The sequence below is a fragment of the Rhipicephalus microplus genome, unplaced genomic scaffold (genome assembly GCF_043290135.1).
Source record: "Rhipicephalus microplus isolate Deutch F79 unplaced genomic scaffold, USDA_Rmic scaffold_15, whole genome shotgun sequence".
Classification (NCBI taxonomy): Eukaryota; Metazoa; Arthropoda; class Arachnida; order Ixodida; family Ixodidae; genus Rhipicephalus; species Rhipicephalus microplus.
The window spans coordinates 14,285,342-14,304,375 of NW_027464588.1; the positions used below are offsets into that span (position 1 = coordinate 14,285,342).

At 49.3% G+C, this 19,034-nt stretch overlaps 1 protein-coding gene across 1 annotated transcript in view; it reads right to left on the bottom strand.

The window, feature by feature from the left end:
• Positions 1-1,451: 1,451 nt before the first annotated feature.
• Positions 1,452-19,034, bottom strand: part of LOC142784778 (uncharacterized) — a 31,092-nt gene continuing 13,509 nt past the window's right edge. Inside the window, exons 4-6 of the mRNA XM_075883278.1 lie at positions 16,971-17,459; positions 13,067-13,160; positions 1,452-1,671 (exon numbers count right to left, since the gene is read on the bottom strand). Of these exons, the coding sequence (XP_075739393.1) occupies positions 1,452-1,671; positions 13,067-13,160; positions 16,971-17,459 (803 nt within the window). The remainder of the gene's footprint in view (positions 1,672-13,066; positions 13,161-16,970; positions 17,460-19,034) is intronic.

The window sequence follows — 19,034 nt, forward strand, 5'->3', positions numbered from 1 at the left end:
GTTGTGGGGACTCTCTCGCCCGTACATAAAAATCCAGTCATCAACGTCCTCGTCTTCTGTGCCTGAGAAAGCAGGGGGATCTCGCAGACGCAGAGAACCGGCGCAGAGAACAGTAGGCGGTGCCGATGGAGGAGTTGGAGCGGCGCTTGCTTCGGTAGGCATATTGGATGGTAAAATGCGATTTCGAAGCTCCAGGGTGATCGAAGCCCAGCAGACTCCACCACTTGTAACGGGGTTTATTTGCAGAGAAGAACGCAGAAGGCGAAGCAGTCAGCAGCGTCCGGCGAAATGCCGCAGGCACGAGCTTATGCTGATGGCGATGCCCCTGAGGCGCCGAGAAATGCCGCTGAGGCTCCTCTTCTTCACTACAGCACATTCGTCTAATATTCGTACTTCTGGACTGCTTTTGGCTCCGTGTGTGTTCGTGTGGCTTGAAGCTATTTTTTACAAGACCAAATTGAGCAAGTGTTCAGCACTGGCGCTTCACCCACCCAAATTTTTTAGACTTACCTTTCCAAGTCCGGTGACAAAGTTCAAAAGGATTGAATCTTTTTTTCAAAGCAAAACCGGAACACAGCAATAAATTAAGCCGCAAGTATGATTCGCTGCCTGCAAAAACGAAGACTAGGCAAATGTGTGTACTACCCATCATTCCCATGGTCACTGAACAATCGCAGCGCCAGAGTCCCCTCTAGTTAATTTTACGAAACTCTATGGCAACACACACCCCGGATCCACCTCCATCGCGTGTAGTGGCACCTGTAGCGGTAAATTACCCAATATAGGACAATGTCTTATGTCAATGTAAGGGTCAGCCTGTCCCAAACCCCGAGCACACACTCGAATTTTTACACCATCGTTTATCACCAGGGAGGCAAGAATACAAATGTTTTTGGGGTGGAAAAGAGGGGGGGGCATGTGCCGGCCCGGTGTGCCACTCCGTAACTACGCCACTGTTTACCACGCCTAAATAAAAACGAGGGAAAACAAGTTCCAGCGGATATGAAGGCTTGAAGAGTCGTCGTGCAAGGAATGGTGCTGCAGCCACAGCTCGACCCAAGCAGACTTTATTATAGGCAGCGAATCTTTATTTTTAGCAGAAATGTCGAGAGATAGATGCTCATAAATAAGTTAAGAAAACGATTGCGGTTCTGACAAAGACGTGTTGTCTAAACGCGAGCTCTAGCAACAAACCTTGTTTGGCGACTACAAAACAGGTTTTTCTAGAGACAATTTGAAGGCCGTGCTGCAGGGTCTTCTCTCGGCTTTATTCTCAACACATCGCTGCACGCAAACATCCGGCAGATGGAGCCGTAAACAAAGAGTTGAAACTGGGATCACCCACAATAAAAGACATCGCTTAAAACTTCCGCAGCTGTGCCTTAGATGCCGGGATGCAAAGCGGTATTTTTATTTTTGTGCATCTGCATATCATGCGGCTACAATGCACGTCAAAACTGCTGCGTGCCTTCAGGAGCAGCCGAGAAGGTTGGCATAGATGGGTGCGGCTGCTGCAGTTGAGCTATGGATTGGTGAATCATATCCAGGGCAAGCGCGATGTCCAAACTTGAGGAACCTCCCCACGATGGCTGCTGCTGCTGTCCAGCTGTGTGCTGCTGTCGCTGTACGGGTTGCTGTTGCTGCTGCTGCATCATGAGTCGAGGGTGGTGCCTGCGAGTTGTCATAGAGTTGGGCAGTTATTCTAGGTCTGTTTTTTTTACAGCGACAGCGTCAGAGAGCTCGTTTCGCAGATAGGCAGTCGTCGGAGTCATTGGTGGTGAGTGAAAAATTATCTTGTGCGCGACTGAAAAATAAAAAAATAAATAAAATATAATAAATTCAACATTCCGAGTCTGAGGAAAGTGTAGATTGAACCCTAGCTACCATGAAACCACGAGATATGTTCAAAGTGTTTAGAAAATGAACATGAATATTGTGCAGATGAAAGGAGTTGACGCATCATATATATTTTCTGGAAAAAGCGTAAAATCACGCCAGCCATCAAAAGTTGTGGATTGAGCGAATAGTGGGTGTTTTAAAGGCCGGCACATATTAAAGCGCTTAGACACAGTTAATCATCAACAGTAGAACGATAAATAAATTGAAGGGTTCACATGTTGCCCTTCGGACGCGTAAGCATTGAACGATACTTTTAAACGGCAAATTTTCAGCGCACAGTCATTAGTTTTCTTACGGCACGGTCAAGTATTGCAGCGAGACCGAAGAATGTTGGCAGTTAAGAAGGCGATGTAAACGAGGCCCTATGAACCCTTCGCGAACTACTTTTCAAGGCGGAGGTCAACAGCAGAGCCATAAACAAAGTGAACAGCTGCGAAGGGTTCACGTGTTGCCCTACGGACGCGTAGGCGTTCAACGATACCTTTAAACGGCCGATTTTCTGCTCACAGTCATTTCTTTTCTTATGGCATGTGTAAGGGTTGCACCGAGAACCGAAGAAGGTTGGCAGTTAAGAAGGCAATGTACACGTGGCCTATGAACCTATCGCGATCTACTTTTCAAAGTAGAGGTCAACTGTCCTGTGTGTTTTTTTGACAATCATTGCATAGTGAGGTGTGTCTGTGCACATCTTTGGGAAGTATGAAGGTAAAGGTTGAACCTCTATCACTTTGGGATTATTTATTTAGCGCATAACAGGCACACTAAGTGCGTGAGCGACGATAGAACCACTCGTGTTCTTCATAAGTTCTGCTGCTAATGGTTGAATCTTCTTTTGTATAAAAGTGAACGAATGTTCTAATTTTATTGGTTGAATTGTTTCCAGATACTTAGAAGCAGCTTTATAACACCCTAAGCTTCAACATATTGCCACGTTCCTTTTCCCAAGTTTTTGTTATCGTCCCAAAACACCACACGATTCTTAGCGCAAACCGCGCCTGCAGTTTTCTAGAAGGTTCCGGACTGTAGTAGATCATTTCGATAAGATCACGCCCACTGTGCGAACGGTACAGATAGTTCTGGAAGCTACGCCACCGCCAGCGATAACGCTAGAACATTCGACAGCAAGAGTATAAATGCCGACGCGCTTCGCCGCTTGTGAGTTGTTGATCGAAGGCCGACGCTGCGTTCGCCGCTATCAGTCCGAGACTGCTATCTGTGCAAGACTGCTGCTGTAATTAGACTTTCTCTTTACCGGGCACAGGTTCGCCCAAATAAACAGTTAAATACTAACACGAAGTTTCCTGTCTTCGGCCACGTCACGACCCCGTGACATCTGGTGGAGGTGCTGCTTCGTTCATGTACCGGACGCCCCCGTCAAGCCGTGAACCCAGCCCCCGTCGCGGAGAAGACACCGACGCCAACCAAGGGCAGCTAACGAGCCGCCGACAGCAAGGTCTCCCACCGGAGTACGGCCTTCTACAAGAAGAGCCGCGGAAGACCAAGACCATGACCTCGACTGCAGTGACAATGACAACCGGGGCGTCCCAACCCGCGATCGTCTTTCATCAACCCAGGGAACCACCAACGTTCCATGGCTCATCGTTTGAAGACCCGGAAACCTGGCTTGAAACATACGACCGTGTGGCCACCCTCAACCACTGGGACAACGAAGAAAAGCTCCGTCGTGTGTACTTCTACCTGGAAGACACCGCAAGAACCTGGCTAGAGAATCGGGAGTCCACGCTCCGAACGTGGGATGTCTTCTGCGGCGCATTTCTGCAAACGTTCGTGAGCGTCGCTCGCAAAGAGAGGGCCGCTGCTCTACTCGAGACCCGGGTTCAGCTACCAAATGAAAAGGTTGGAATTTTCACAGAGGAGATGACCCGCCTATTCCGTCACGCTGACCCAGACATGCCTGAGGAAAAGAAAGTTCGTTTCCTCATGCGAGGGGTCAAACAGGAGCTCTTCGCGGGACTAATGAGGAATCCACCGAACACCGTCCAAGAATTTGTATCCGAGGCGACCACCATCGAAAAAACGCTGGACATGCGCACCAGACAGTATAATCGTCGCCTGACTCCAGAATGCGCTGCTGCTCAAGCCAGTGACTCCGACGACCTGCGTGAAACGATCCGAGCGATTGTGCGGGAAGAGCTGCGCAAACTGTTGCCTTCGGCGCAGCCTCAAGTGAATTCGATCGCCGACATCGTGCGAGAAGAAGTCCGGCAATCGCTTCGAATTCCCGAAACACTGCCGCCCGAGCCAGAAACTATGAGCTACGCCGCTGCAGTACGCCACAACGCTCCTCCCCGTCCACGCCGAAACGCCGCCCCGTCGCACTTCCGTCGCCAGACGCCACCGCCGCCACCACCCCCACCGACGTGCTACCGTTCCCCAGCAGGCCGGCGCAGTGCACCGAGGAAAACGGACGTTTGGCGTGCACCTGACAACCGCCCGCTCTGCTACCACTGCGGCGAGGCCGGGCACACATACCGCCGTTGCCCGTACCGAGAGATGGGACTGCGTGGCTTCGCCGTCAATGCACCGCGTCCGCGGCCAGGAGATCGGCCACGTGACATCGCCGACTACCTGGCAGGAACTCAGTGGACACCACGAAGTCCTTCCCGTTCGCCGTCACCCAGCCGCCGCATGTCACCGCACCTCCGGCAGTACTCTGGCCCATCGCGGGGCCGGTCTCCGAGCCCGTATCCGGGAAACTAAGGGCAGCAACCGATGGAGGTGCGGTTGCTGTGCGACGAACTACCGAAGATCCTCCGACGACGACGACGCCGCGACGGAGTTTTCCGAACACAACGCCAAACAGGCAAAGCCCTGACGGCGAAAGCTCACTTACCGAAGGTGGCCTGACGACGCAACATGGAAGCAGCGGAAGAAGCCGACGCAGCCGTGACCCGACGCCACGCCCTAACTGTAATGCGAGACGGCGAACTAGCGACCTCGACGTTCTTATCGACGGCCACAGTGTGACCGCTCTCGTCGATACTGGAGCCGACAATTCTGTCATCAGTGGGTCGTTCGCCGCGAAGTTAAAGAAAGTTAGGACAGCTTGGAAAGGCCCTGAAATCCGCACAGCCGGTGGTCATCTCGTAACGACTGCAGGAATCTGCACAGCGAGAGTCACCATGAACGGACGTATTTATCCTACAGACTTCGTAGTCCTACAGCGTTGCTCGAGAGATGTCATCCTCGGCATGGACTTCTTATGCCTCCATGGTGCTGTCATCAACCTAAAAACAAAGTCGATAACGTTATCCACAGAAGAAGCACTACCGCCGCGCACGCCGTCAGGACACCATGCCTTGAATGTGCTGGAAGAACAAGTCACCACTCCACCTTGCTCAAGCGTCAATATTTCAGTCGGCGCTCCTAAATCACCTGACTTGGAAGGCGTCGTTGAAGGCAGTCAGCATCTGTTGGTCACCCGAAATATTTGCGTCGCAAGAGGAATTGCAGAGCTGCGGGGAGGCAAAGCAACGGTTATGCTCACGAATTTCAGCAATGAGTACAAACATGTGAACAAAGGAACAACGGTCGCATACATCGAAGAAATTGTCGAAGCCACCAGTGCTTTCGCCCTCGCCGATTCTGCGGAACCTGCTCAGAGGAACCAAGCCCCTCCCATAGCTTTCGACGTCAATCCCAGACTTCCGAACGATAAGCAAGAACAGCTCAAGGCCCTGCTCCTGCAATACGAAGATTGCTTTTCGTCGTCATTGAAAATTCGGCAGACCCCAATCACGAAACATCGCATCATACCCGAAGAAAATGCCAGACCACTTCGTCAGAGTCCGTACAGGGTTTTGACGCGAGAACGTGAGGCCATGAAGAGACAAGTTGATGAAATGCTGCGGGATGACATTATCCAGCCGTCCAAGAGTCCATGGGCAACCCCCGTGGTGTTAGTGAAGAAGAAGGATGGGACCCTACGTTTCTGCGTCGATTATCGCCGCCTGAACAAAATCACAAGAAAGGACGTTTATCCTCTCCCACGAATAGACGACGCACTTGATCGGCTCCATAACGCCAAGTACTTTTCGTCAATGGACCTCAAGACTGGCAATTGGCAAATCGAAGTCGACGAAAGAGACCGAGAGAAGACGGCGTTTATAACACCGGACGGCCTCTTCGAGTTTAAGTTGATGCCCTTCGGCCTTTGCTCAGCGCCTGCAACTTTTCAACGCGTTATGGATATAGTACTGGCAGGATTGAAGTGGCAGACTTGCCTTGTTTACTTGGACGACGTCGTCGTGTTTTCCTCGAGTTTCGACGAGCATCTTCGGCGCCTTGAAGCTGTACTTCAAGCCATCAAGACTTCCGGACTCTCACTGAAACCAGAAAAGTGCAGATTTGCGTATGAGGAGCTCTTGTTTCTGGGGCACGTTATCAGCAAGTCTGGAGTTCGTCCCGATCCACGGAAAACAGCCGCCATCGCAGAATTCCCGCCGCCCACTGACAAGAAAGCCGTGCGCCGATTTCTGGGCCTGTGTGCCTATTATAGGCGGTTCGTGAAAAACTTCGCCCGCATCGCCGATCCTCTCACTAACCTCACGAAGGCCAACGTGGAGTTTAAGTGGGAAACGCCACAGGAACACGCTTTCCAGGAGCTTAAACATCGCCTCCAGACGCCTCCGTTACTTGCCCATTTCGACGAATCCGCCGAGACAGAAATACATACTGACGCAAGCAGCGTAGGTCTTGGCGCCATTCTTGTGCAGTGGGCTGACGGACTTGAAAGGGTTATTGGTTACGCCAGCCGATCGCTATCCAAAGCAGAAGCAAATTATTCCACAACAGAAAAGGAGTGCCTCGCCATCATCTGGGCTACGTCGAAATTTCGCCCCTACCTCTACGGCAGGCCCTTCAAAGTTGTGAGCGACCACCACGCATTGTGTTGGCTAGCCACCTTGAAAGACCCTTCAGGTCGCCTCGCACGATGGAGCCTGAGACTTCAAGAATATGACATTACTGTCATTTACAAGTCCGGCAAAAAACACTCCGACGCCGACTGTATCTCTCGTGCGCCTGTCGACCAACCACTACCCGACGACCCGGATGACGACTACTTCTTAGGAACGATAACTACCGACGACTTCGCTGAACGACAGAGGGCTGACCCGGAACTTAAGGCCCTAATAGAATACCTCGAAGGCAGGACCGCCGAAATCCCGAAGGTATTCAAGCGCGCACTTGCGCCGTTCTTTCTACGAAACGGTCTTCTACAAAAGAAAAACTTTTCACCGCTTCGAGCTAAGTACCTTCTTGTGGTGCCTTCAGCTCTGCGACCAGAACTCCTGCATGCCCTGCACGACGATCCGACGGCAGGGCACCTCGGTGTTTCTCGCACGCTCGCGAGGATACAAGAAAGGTACTACTGGCCACATCTTACCACCAACGTCACTCGTTATGTGAGAACATGCCGGGACTGTCAGCGACGCAAGACACCGCCGACAAGGCCAGCGGGACTCCTGCAGCCAATTGATCCACCTCGCCGACCTTTCCAGCAGATTGGCATGGACCTACTGGGGCCGTTCCCGACGTCAGCTTTCGGAAACAAGTGGATCGTGGTAGCTACCGACTACCTCACCCGCTACGCCGAGACAAAAGCCCTGCCAAAAGGCAGTGCATCCGAGGTAGCTAAGTTCTTCGTCGAAAATATCGTCCTACGTCACGGCGCCCCGGAGGTCCTTATCACCGACAGAGGAACGGCATTCACTGCCGACTTAACTCAAGCGATCTTGGCATACAGCCAAACAAACCACCGCCGGACGACAGCGTACCACCCACAGACCAACGGCCTCACCGAGCGGCTTAACAAGACGATCGCCGATATGCTGTCAATGTACATCGATGTTGAACACAAGACGTGGGACGCCATTCTTCCGTATGTGACCTTCGCATACAACACGGCGGTGCAGGAGACGACGCAGATATCTCCATACAAATTGGTCTACGGAAGGAGCCCGGCAACGACGCTCGATGCCATGTTACCCAACGTCACCGACGAAGAAAACCTCGATGTGAGCGAGTACCTTCAACGAGCCGAAGAAGCCCGACAACTTGCGCGTCTCCGTATCAAGAATCAACAGACGACCGACAGCCACCGTTACAACCTTCGACGACGCTTCGTGGAATACCAGCCCGGTGAACGTGTTTGGGTGTGGACGCCGATACGCCGACGTGGACTAAGTGAAAAGCTTTTGCGACGGTACTTCGGACCGTACAAGGTGGTTCGACGTCTCGGCCCAGTTGATTACGAGGTTGTCCCCGACGGTATCACGAACTCTCAACGACGCCGATCGCGACCTGAAGTCGTCCATGTCGCGCGCCTCAAGCCGTTTCATGCGCGTTAACAAACTGAACCAGTGTTTTTTTTGTATGATTGTTGTATCGGAACTTATTCATTGTACTTTCTTGCATTATTATTGTACTTTCATCTTTACTTAAAGCATCGGGACGATGCCTTTTTTCAGAGGGGGGCAATGCCACGTTCCTTTTCCCAAGTTTTTGTTATCGTCCCAAAACACCACACGATTCTTAGCGCAAACCGCGCCTGCAGTTTTCTAGAAGGTTCCGGACTGTAGTAGATCATTTCGATAAGATCACGCCCACTGTGCGAACGGTACAGATAGTTCTGGAAGCTACGCCACCGCCAGCGATAACGCTAGAACATTCGACGGCAAGAGTATAAATGCCGACGCGCTTCGCCGCTTGTGAGTTGTTGATCGAAGGCCGACGCTGCGTTCGCCGCTATCAGTCCGAGACTGCTATCTGTGCAAGACTGCTGCTGTAATTAGACTTTCTCTTTACCGGGCACAGGTTCGCCCAAATAAACAGTTAAATACCAACACGAAGTTTCCTGTCTTCGGCCACGTCACGACCCCGTGACAATATTTTTATCTCACCTAACTCGATACGATAAAGGGTCGTCCACCACCCATATTGCGTGGTTGATTGCTAATAATACCACTTTTCTATAGCCAGTTTTTATGATTTTCAGAGCAGCTGTCTGACTAGAAGCAAAATTTTCTTCTTTTTCTTCGAACAAGTAGAGGTAACGAAAAGCACGAGAGGGGACTAGCAAGTTGAATGCATCATCATCATATGTATATTCTATTACCCTGTCTTGTGCCAGAGAATTCCGGGGCATGCCTTCAGGGTTCTAAATTTTATGACACCACCTAATCATCTGCCATACTTTCAGACACACCATTTTTCCCGCGGCATTCTGCATACGATATCTAGCCTTATCTTCTCAAACTCTTTTGCTTCTCCCCACAAATTTTTCCAAGTTTAATTTCAAGGTCAGGAAAGCAGGAAATGCGTAGAAACCGCACTCCAGGTGAGAATATAGACAGCATGATGTAAAGAAAATTGACCGGTCAACAGCACGCCCGCTACGGGGTGGTTGGTTTGAACCGCTGGTTTCGGGCTCCTGAAATGACGGTGGCGTTTTCGTCAAGATGGGACCACCTCCACGGCCCGAGTACGGGCCGCGCAACGCGTTGCAGGGCTGCGCACAAGTACCCGTGCAGCAAACCTGCGTCGAGTAGGCATAGGGGAGGGAGGTAATCGCATGGGAGACCGTGAGTTCGCACGGCTGGAAGGGTCCGCCCATATCCTGGTGCTGCGTGGTCTGGGCCGTCGCCGGTGAGCAGAGCGTTGCTTCCACAGCGCTGGAAGTGGCAGCTTCAGTGAACCTCCAACGGGACCCTGAAAGAGGTCAGCATGCGTCACTCGTTGCTTGGTGCATCCAAATCCAGTACCCCAAGCCACATGCTCATTTAGTCCTGCAGTAGAGTTCGGCACGGTGGTTCACTGGTCACGGTACTCATCTGATCACCCGAAGGATTCGTTTTAGATCTCAGCCGTGGCATTCGTGTTTGGGTGGAGGCGAAATGGTGTGTGCCACGTTAGGGCAGGGGTACACTAGATGGTCGATATTTCTGGAGCTATGCGCCACGGTGTCCCTTACAATGGCACCGTGGTTTTGGTACATAAACCCCCCGATATTACTACACCAGTGCTTCCCTGTGGTGCAGAACGCCTTTGTTCAGAATCCGTATGGACGACCAAGTGGTCTCGTGACATGCCAGCTTGTTCGGCCGTTTTAAACGAGCATAACCTGAACGATACAGAGACCCACCGAGGTGGTCTAGTGGCTAAGATACTCGCCTGCTGACCCGCAGGTCGCTGGTTCTAAATCCCGGCGGTGGCAGCTGCATTTCCGATGGAGGCGGAAATGTTGAGGCCCGTTTGCTCAGTTTTTGGTGCACGTTAAAGAACCCCAGGTGGTAGAAATTTCCGGAGCCCTCCACTACGGCGTCTCTCATAATCATATGGTGGTTTTGGGACGTTAAACCCCACATACCACATACCAACTCGCCTGCTGACCCGCAGGTCGTGGTATTGAATGCCGGCTGCGGCGGCTGCATTTTCGATGGAAGTGAAAATGCGGCAGGCCCGTGTGCTCAATTTGGGTGAACAAACACCAGTTGGTCAAAATTCCCGAAGCCCTTCACTGTGACATCTTTTTTTTATACATACGCTGTTTTTTGGGGCGTGAAACCCCACGTATCGATCATGAACTATACAGATGCATTTACGTCATCTTGCTATAAAGCTCGATCAGCTTATCTCCAGTAGCGCAGTGGAAGCTGTGATTTGTACGGGAAATATCATGCGCTGAAGTCAAGCCCATAAGCGCTGTTGTAGTCGGATGTCTGCCTGCTTCTTGCAGCAGTTAAGATTTCCGGACCTGCGAAGAAAGATGACCAATAAGATTTAGTGTGGTCAAGTCGTCCATGCGCTGGCACCGCGAACGTGCAGTACAGTGTAGAAGTGCGAGAGGCTCGATGTCTACGTTCATATGCCGCAATCACAGTTCAAAAAGCAGCAATTTTATTTGAAACATGGTGTGAACGTATTATTCTGGATTGATGCTCTTCTTAAGCATAATTCTAACTTTAAGCGCTAAATTGGGAAAAGTACGAGAAAACAAGCGACACCAGAACTTGTGTCAGTTCCTCGTTTGTCATTATGTGATTTTGTGCTTTAGATTGTACTGATGCATATTTATCAACGTGCTAGTCTTTCAGTCTTCCTTCTTAACGCTACAGAAGTTTTTTGGTCGTCTTGGTGATATAGTGACTTCAGCAATGCAGGTGATCGAAAACGCTTCTGTGAGTGCTCAGTACAAGTTTCAGGCTGCTATTCGGGAGTCCAACTGAGTGCTCGCTACCTAGCGGCCATGTCTGTAAACGGCGCTACCTGGGAAAACCGTTAAAGGAGATGTGACCACGTTGCGCTTGTTGAGACGCAGCCGCATAGTTTTTGTCTTTCTGCCATGCCGCACGTGCGAGCCTGAAAAAGGAGAAAGCGCTGTTCAGAGACCATTGCAGTTTTTCGCAATGCGTGGCATAGTGGGGGAAAGATGGCAACGTATCGTTCTGTCACTTCCTTATGCTTGCAGACACGCACGACGGGGAACGGTGCAAACCAGAAACTTGCGCATTGGGATGGCCACTATAGTAGTTTGTTCTGATTACTTCGCTTGCGACGACTTAATTCTGCTCGGTGGGTACAGCATTATTAGATTGTGTGAATGTTTTTCAATATGAGACCCTCTCTAAGTGTGGAGTCGTTTATATAAGTAAACGCTTTAGAAAATTTGTTGCGTTACATGTGTGACTGTATTTTTTTCTTATGCTTGTTTTCTGTGCAAGCCGTAGTGCTACCCATTCTCAAATTAAGCTGCTGTAGTCGTTCCTCCCGATTTTTTTTCTATTTGGCATATGCGCGCACACAAACGCGTGCACAACGGTCGCGCTTGCGCATAGCGTGCATGTATGTTCGTGCGTACGTACGGCATGTCTGTCACGGTGCATTCATAGCGTGCGTAGTGGGCGTGCATGTACCTGCTTTCATCATCATCTACTGCCAACACGAACAACGGAGTGTCCGGAAGCACACGAGCTTAATCATTAGAAACCTAATAACATGGATCGGCAAAGGTACAATCGAAGGTACGATTTGCCTTGCCTCAAGACACACCAGCATAGGAATAGCTCCTTTATGTAAGAGTACGAACGGGCGCTGCACTCTGCCACGCGCCGCTCACCGCTCGCGAGACGCTGCTTTTCTCTAATCAGGTGAACTGAACGCGTATTCAGCTTTTGATGGCAAAACAAAACTTAGTGGGATACATCAAATCGGCAGCAAAGGTCACAGCATAGTTAGCTCAAAAACTGATAAGGCCTTGCCTGTAGCAGTGCAGCAACGCAGCGCATAAGCACTGTAGTGCCTTTCGAAGAGACCAGTCAATATGAGCAGTGGTCGTCTTCAATCTCGGGCTCACTAAACAGGTTCTTCAACGTGGAGTAAATATGTTTGCGTTCACCGAAAAGGCTCAGTGTTCCCACCCATAGCGCAATTATTTCCGCTCTTTCACCAATGAAACTTTTTATGCTGATGAGAATGAGGCGGTCCGCTTTCACCTTCAATGAATCAACGCGATCTGACACCACAATGAAAAAACTTCAGCACAGCGCCAAGCGAAACCATGGCGAAAGTGCCACGTCGACCCTGTTAGGCGCATCCATTTTGCTTATTCAACCAGCATTGCCTGCACGCAGACCGTTTTCTGCAGTTGTGAAAAGACAGTAATTGAGTTTACGTAATGTTGATGTCGTCAATCTGTAACAGTCCCGCCGACATATATTGCAGGGGGCGTGTCGTCGAGACGTTCTCTCAGGTTAAGTGGTCCTCAGCAGGACAATTCTTGGAACGTGACACTCCAGCCATGTTTCTTTTTCAAAGACCTCATCATAATTATTTGTTGTTCTTTTTTTCCGCCAGAGAACCACGATATGAATATGAGCCACAGCGTAATGGAGGGCTCCAGAAATCAGGTCTTCAACGCGCACCTAAGCCTAAGCACACGAGTCATGTCGCGTTTCGACTCAGTCAAAACTCAGCCGTTACGATTGCGACTCTACCGCCGCTCTGTTTTCTGGTCAGCAGTCGAACACAATAGCCAGGAAAGTACCGTGGCGAGTTCTGACGATTTCGCAAGGATGATTAGCACGTGGAATAAAAATTAATAACAATTAGATAAGCCACACAACAGCTTACGCAGCCAATGTCTCACCTGCGATTCGCTGTTGGCGACTGGCCATATTCGGCATCGCGGTTCCGGTCGGTGCCCTTCTGGTGGCAGTGGCGGTGTTCCTCTGCTGCTCGGGCTGCTCAGCGAAGGGCGCCACATGTAAACAGTTGGACGCAAACCGCTTGTAGTATGTTAAGAAAGGCATTATGCTCTATGATGGCGCCACAAATGATACGAATGTAAAAATTCGCGACCTGTAGCGTTCACGTAATCACCATCGTAGTTGCAATCGTAGTTTTGTGTCCATCTATGAACGGACACCACACTCGGTGACTTGGATCAATTGTGATGTCGGTTTAGACGTGCAGCTGCAAATTCCTTAACCATATCAATGCGCCTCTAGTTTCCTATCAGTTCTGTGGTCTCCCAATGCAAATTTCTTACCTTAAAACTAATTATGAATTACTAATGAGTAAACAGTTACACAGGGTGTGTCATGAAATGTGTCCGACATACTCCAAAAATCAGAAAAATGCGACAATTTATTGCTGGCTTCAAAATTGCTTTTCTTTTCTCACAGCGGTATGCATCTCTAGAGATCGGAGACATTATTTGCATTAGCAAAAGTGATTGCGCCCTGAAATATTACAGCATATATACAAAACCTAGTTTTCTTTCCTACTCTAACGTGAAGTTACGACGCAGAGTGAGCTTCTAGTGACGCAAGCGGTCAAAAAATCGTCACTTATCCACGGTCGCATCGCTCGGCGACGCACAAGATGACGTCATCGCAACTCGCTGTACGAGCGCTTCTGATCACCAGAATTGGTACTGTAGTTTGACGTAACGCTAGTGTCGATGTGATAGTAGAGAAGGTTGGGAACCTTGTCGTCCCCCTCATATTTTGTCGATGTGGATTTCAGTAAGTGCGCCAAGCAAAAATTGACTTCAATGTCAAAATAAAATGTTATCAGCAATCTACGAGCTTCACGCCTGGTCGGAGTCGTCTTTATATGCCGGAGATTTGTATGACGACGTAAAGTAGACTTATCGAATTGGTGCAGTACCCAATTAAAATCCAAGGTACATTTACTGCCGGGAGTGATCGCCCGACGGAGCTTTACAATATTGTGATATATCGAAAATTGTGATTTCATTGTAACGAGGATCAGGCCAGCATGAACAACAGCGAAACGGAGTAAAATAGCTCGCTTGCATCATGTGGAAGAACTGAATCGGACCAGGTCTGGCTGGTACTTCCGGCCTGGGGAGTTGCATCTGTGGACCTGGCAAAGCAAAGTGGGGTCCGACTTTTGCAGGAGCCACGGCCGTGGGCAGCAGAAAGGGCAGTGGTGGAGCCAGGGCTGGAGGTGCGGCAGCCGCAATAACTGGCCAGCACAGCACCGCTGCGTCGTGGAAGACTTAGTTCTATTCGCTTGCTTCTACCACGACGAAGCATAAATGACTGCTACTGTAGTACAGTAGACGCCTCGTGTGTTCATTTGAACACACGAGGCTCACTTTTTGACATGTTTATCAATAACATCACCCGACATGTCGTGCGAGTGAAAGCTCACAAAGGCTCAAAACAGGCGCAGCTCAAGCAGACATGAAACACGCCGACAATCTTAGTCGGTAGGTATACCGTGAATGCATGCCGTGGGGGGGGGGGGGGGGCTGCATTGAGGCACCGCGCTTCTACCAGGTGACTATTTCGGTGATTTCCTATAACACTGGACTTAAGTGAATAGCGACCGGTAAATCAAAAAAGGGTACCTGGAAGATATCGGAGTGAACTCTGCATGCTCAAGGCTGCTTCAAATGAAAGTAAAAAAGACTAGGTTTAAGCGTACTTGAGGCAGGGTATGTTGTGAGAAAATGTGTTTACAAGTTTGAAAAAATTTTGAGTCGTTAATTTGCCCCGCCCGTTTGTGCCTGCTTCTTGAAAGACGTCATTCGCAACGCTGTATGCTTGATATGTGGAATGGTTTTTCATTTTGAACGCCATATCATTCCTTTCCTATTTTTCGACAGTAATTGGCGCATCTTTTGTAATGCGACTTCGACACGAAAACTTAGTGGAATCTGGCTAATTGCAATTGTTAATATTTCACTTTCTTCACGAAAAAAAGAAACAAACAAAGAAAGAGAGAAAGCAAGCAAGCAAGCAAAAAGAAATGAAATAAAAAACAAAAAAAGAAAAAAAAGAAAAAAATAGGGCTTAGCTAGAGATGGCCCCAAAATGACAAACCTTGTATATGGCATGGAAAAGAGGGTATGTATAAATAAAAATGAGCGAAGGGCAATAAAGCTAGACGTTAAAGTCATCATGGTAGTCTCATGTTATCAAGGTGTACTCACGCGCTGCGGCTACTCCGACTGTCATGTGAGCTGCAGCGGCTTGGGCTGTTTGGTCGAAGAACCATCTCATCGTTCGGGCGCTTGCATCGAAAAACTGAGGCAGTCCAGGGCCGTTCACTTGTGGATGAGATGAAAAGACGCAGGAAAATTATAAAACAGCTCGTGTTTTTAAAGTAAAAAGAAATATATTGCCAACGCAAGTAGACACGGCTGGGTTTTCAATGTTAGACATAGTTTGTAGGCCTAAATGACAGGAAGGAATACAATCAACTCGTATGTGTGTTCTGTCACATTTTATTCGGTCATACACGTTCCACTTTCAAGCCTACACATGTCGCACCAACAAGGTCGGAAATCAACCCTTACTAGCTGAGCTTTATCGCCGAATACCCCAAGATATGTCGAATACTGTCATGTTTAAACTACGTTCCACGTCGAGAAAATAAGATCGAATTTCTTACCTTCATCTACATCACCAACAAGATCTTGACAAAAGCAATACAATGGTAAGGTATTCTACGCTGTGCTACCACACCCAATCGGGAACCTACAGCAAATGGTTGGGAATACTTACGCACAGCAGCGCAGTCTCTGCTGAGGGCTGCCAGCGAGCTCAGCTGGTTTAGTGGGTAAGTGGTTGGCGGCTCACGGGTGGTGACAGTACCAACCTTACGCAGTGGCGGTGGCGGAGCTCTGCGTAATCGCTGAATATGACCATGGTATCAATAACCAATCAATCAATCAATCAATCAATCAATCAATTGGTTAAGCAGTAAATGTATCTATAAATGAGTTATTTAATCAATCAATCAATCAATCAAATGATATGTACTCAGGCAGTTTGTCAAATTAAGGACAGATGTGTGCACAAACGTGTGCAGGGTTCCTCCGTGAGGGAGGGTGGAAACATTTTACCGCCGTTCCATCACATCATCGTCCCCTCCCCCACTTTCCGCTTCCTTGTTTCTTTGTCAAATTCGACGAAAAGAAGCTTCGCAATACATGCAAAAATCTAAATGAAGCGAGCCCACCATGGTGGAGTGGTCGTTTAGGAGCTCGGCTGCTGACCCGAAGGTCGCGGGTTCTGTCCCAGTCGTGGCGGTCGCATTTCCATGCAGGTGAAATGTTAGAGGCCCGTGTACTGTGCCATTTCAGTGCACGCGGCAAATAACACCGGATGGCCGAAATATCCACAGCCCTCTCTTACGGCGTCTCTCGTAATTATGTGTCGTGCTCTTGGGGCCTTAAACGCCATACTTGATTATTCTTCAGACGTTTATTAGCCGGTAGTCAGCGATAACGCATTATGGAGAGAGTCAGAACAGGGTACGGACTCTCACACGAGCGGCGCCCTTCTTGGAGATCACCCACTAAAAGGTCCTCGAGAGTGAAACACGTTGCTAAGTTTCTAAAGATTTCTACGTTATTTCAATGAAAGGGAGACATGATTCCCGCAATGGCCTGTTTTCGATCACCGGTTCTCGGAGGATGAAAATTGGAACAGCTCGGAGTAAGCAACGTCAGTGGTTCCCGACCATTTATAACATAAAAATAATCTTCATTGTTTAAACCTGCATTTTCATACCTTGCACAAGAGCGGCGACAGGGACGATAGAGTAAAGATAAGAGACCGATTTGGCGCTCTCTTTTGTGGTAAGCTCCTCCCCTTTCTCCCGAACCATTTTCGTCAGCTGTTTTATACGCAAGCTTGTGGTCAGGAACAAGCTTGCGTATAAGTATGGGGAGTATGGCCGTGCAACTGGTCCAGCCGATGCGGTGGATGGTGCGGCAGCCGTCGACCTGCCAGTTGGCGTTGTCCGAGCGTCGGCCTGAGTGCTGGCCAGGGTAGCAGTGGTTGCCCACCGCCTGAGCTGGAGTGGCAGCGGGGGAGGTGACTGCGAAAGCCGCGGTGGGTTCTGCAATGCAGGAGTACTTGGACCTAGGGATGCAGAGGTGCTCTGTGCTTCCAGCTCCTGGTCGTCCGAAGGCTCCTGCTTTACTTTGCTGGCGATCGCCTTGGCTATGCGCGCCTGCTCCTTGCGTCGGTGTGCCTCGCGTGGGTTGTAGACGTAGCCTACGCATTGACGAACTCACTGTAGCGTGGTATACGCCGTTCAAGCGATTCAAGTCACCTAAGTGGTATTATTTTGAAACAAGACTGCATGCGCAAGTCTTGAAAGAGTGCCTAAGGATTAGCACAGCACCGAAGCTCTTCAGATCAGCGTTACGAAACGCTCGTAAGGGTCAGTGATGCGACACGGCCTTAAAGGCTCGTTCACACCTGCTACCATTTGCGAGCGGCAACAAAAAGCGGTTCAAGGCCATGATTGTTCACGGCCAAGTGCGACCTGTACGTATCGTCGTCAGACAGAATTCATGTCTTCTCGCATAAAGCTTTCCTACCTCCATGTAGCTCGCTTTCCCAGTGTCCCGCAAAGTAAGCTCACGTAATGTTCCTGCTCATGTGACTGGCTCAGAGTTTTGCAACTGATGCCGTCCGACTGAAAAATCAAGGAGCGAGCGGATGAGCTAAAACTGTCACCTTGGGGCCCAAGCGGTCGTTTGCGACTATTTGCAACCAGTCGCTATTCGACTAACTTTATCGCACGACCGGTGCTGGACCTAGGTGTGAACGAGTTTTAACGCTTGACGCAATTGCTGTTCTCCAATGGAAACGTTATTTGGCTGGCATTCTATAAAACAACGCTCGCTTGGCGAGGGAGATACCTTTGATGTATAACAATAGCTCTCATTTTCACCAACTGTCCCAGTCAAATCTTCTAGGTGGAGTCATTTAGTAGGGTCCGTTTACCGTACAAATGTACCATGAGTTCGTGGTCGGCATTTCACTATTTCAATCTGTCATACATGTATTTTTCACTATAACCATTCGATCACGTTACCGTACGCGCACCGAGCAACTCGCACAACATTGTATTAACTTCTCGGATAGTGGTATGTTTTGAAACGCAACGGTAATATCCTACAGCGTGAATGGTACAGTACTACCATCATTTCTGAAAGATCCAGATTACGGTTGGCAGGATTATACCAGCGAGAAGTACAAAGTGGGGATTTCAAAAGACGCCTAGACAGAGCGACACGATTTTGGTTCTACTCCTTGTGATCGCTTTCACTTTTATGTTTAGTTGATAGATAGATAGATAGATAGATAGATAGATAGATAGATAGAATTGTGACCCACGTACTGGAATATCATTGATTGATCTTGCATTACTTAACGGATTTCGCGTTAAATTCAGCACATCCCATGCAACTTGGCAATCGACGTTATGCGAAGCATGCGAAGGGAAGGTGGCCATCTTGTAATATTTGTTATTGAGCGACACGTTACGGAATGACGCTAAGTAGACGCGAAGTCTTGTACACACAGACATAAGTTGAAAAGTCGCACATGTTTTATATAACCAGTTGTTTGCACTTGCAACACGATGCCAACAGCAACATGAGTATTAGCAACACAAGAAGCGGTAAGCTGATATGTAACACTTGTACATGAGGATGGTAGCCCTGGACGACACTGCTACAAAAAAAAAAAACTGCAGCGTATTCACAGAGCGAATTATAATTGGGGTGAAGCGTCCGTCAGCCCTTCCGTGCTTCCGTCCGTCGGCGTGACCATCCGTGC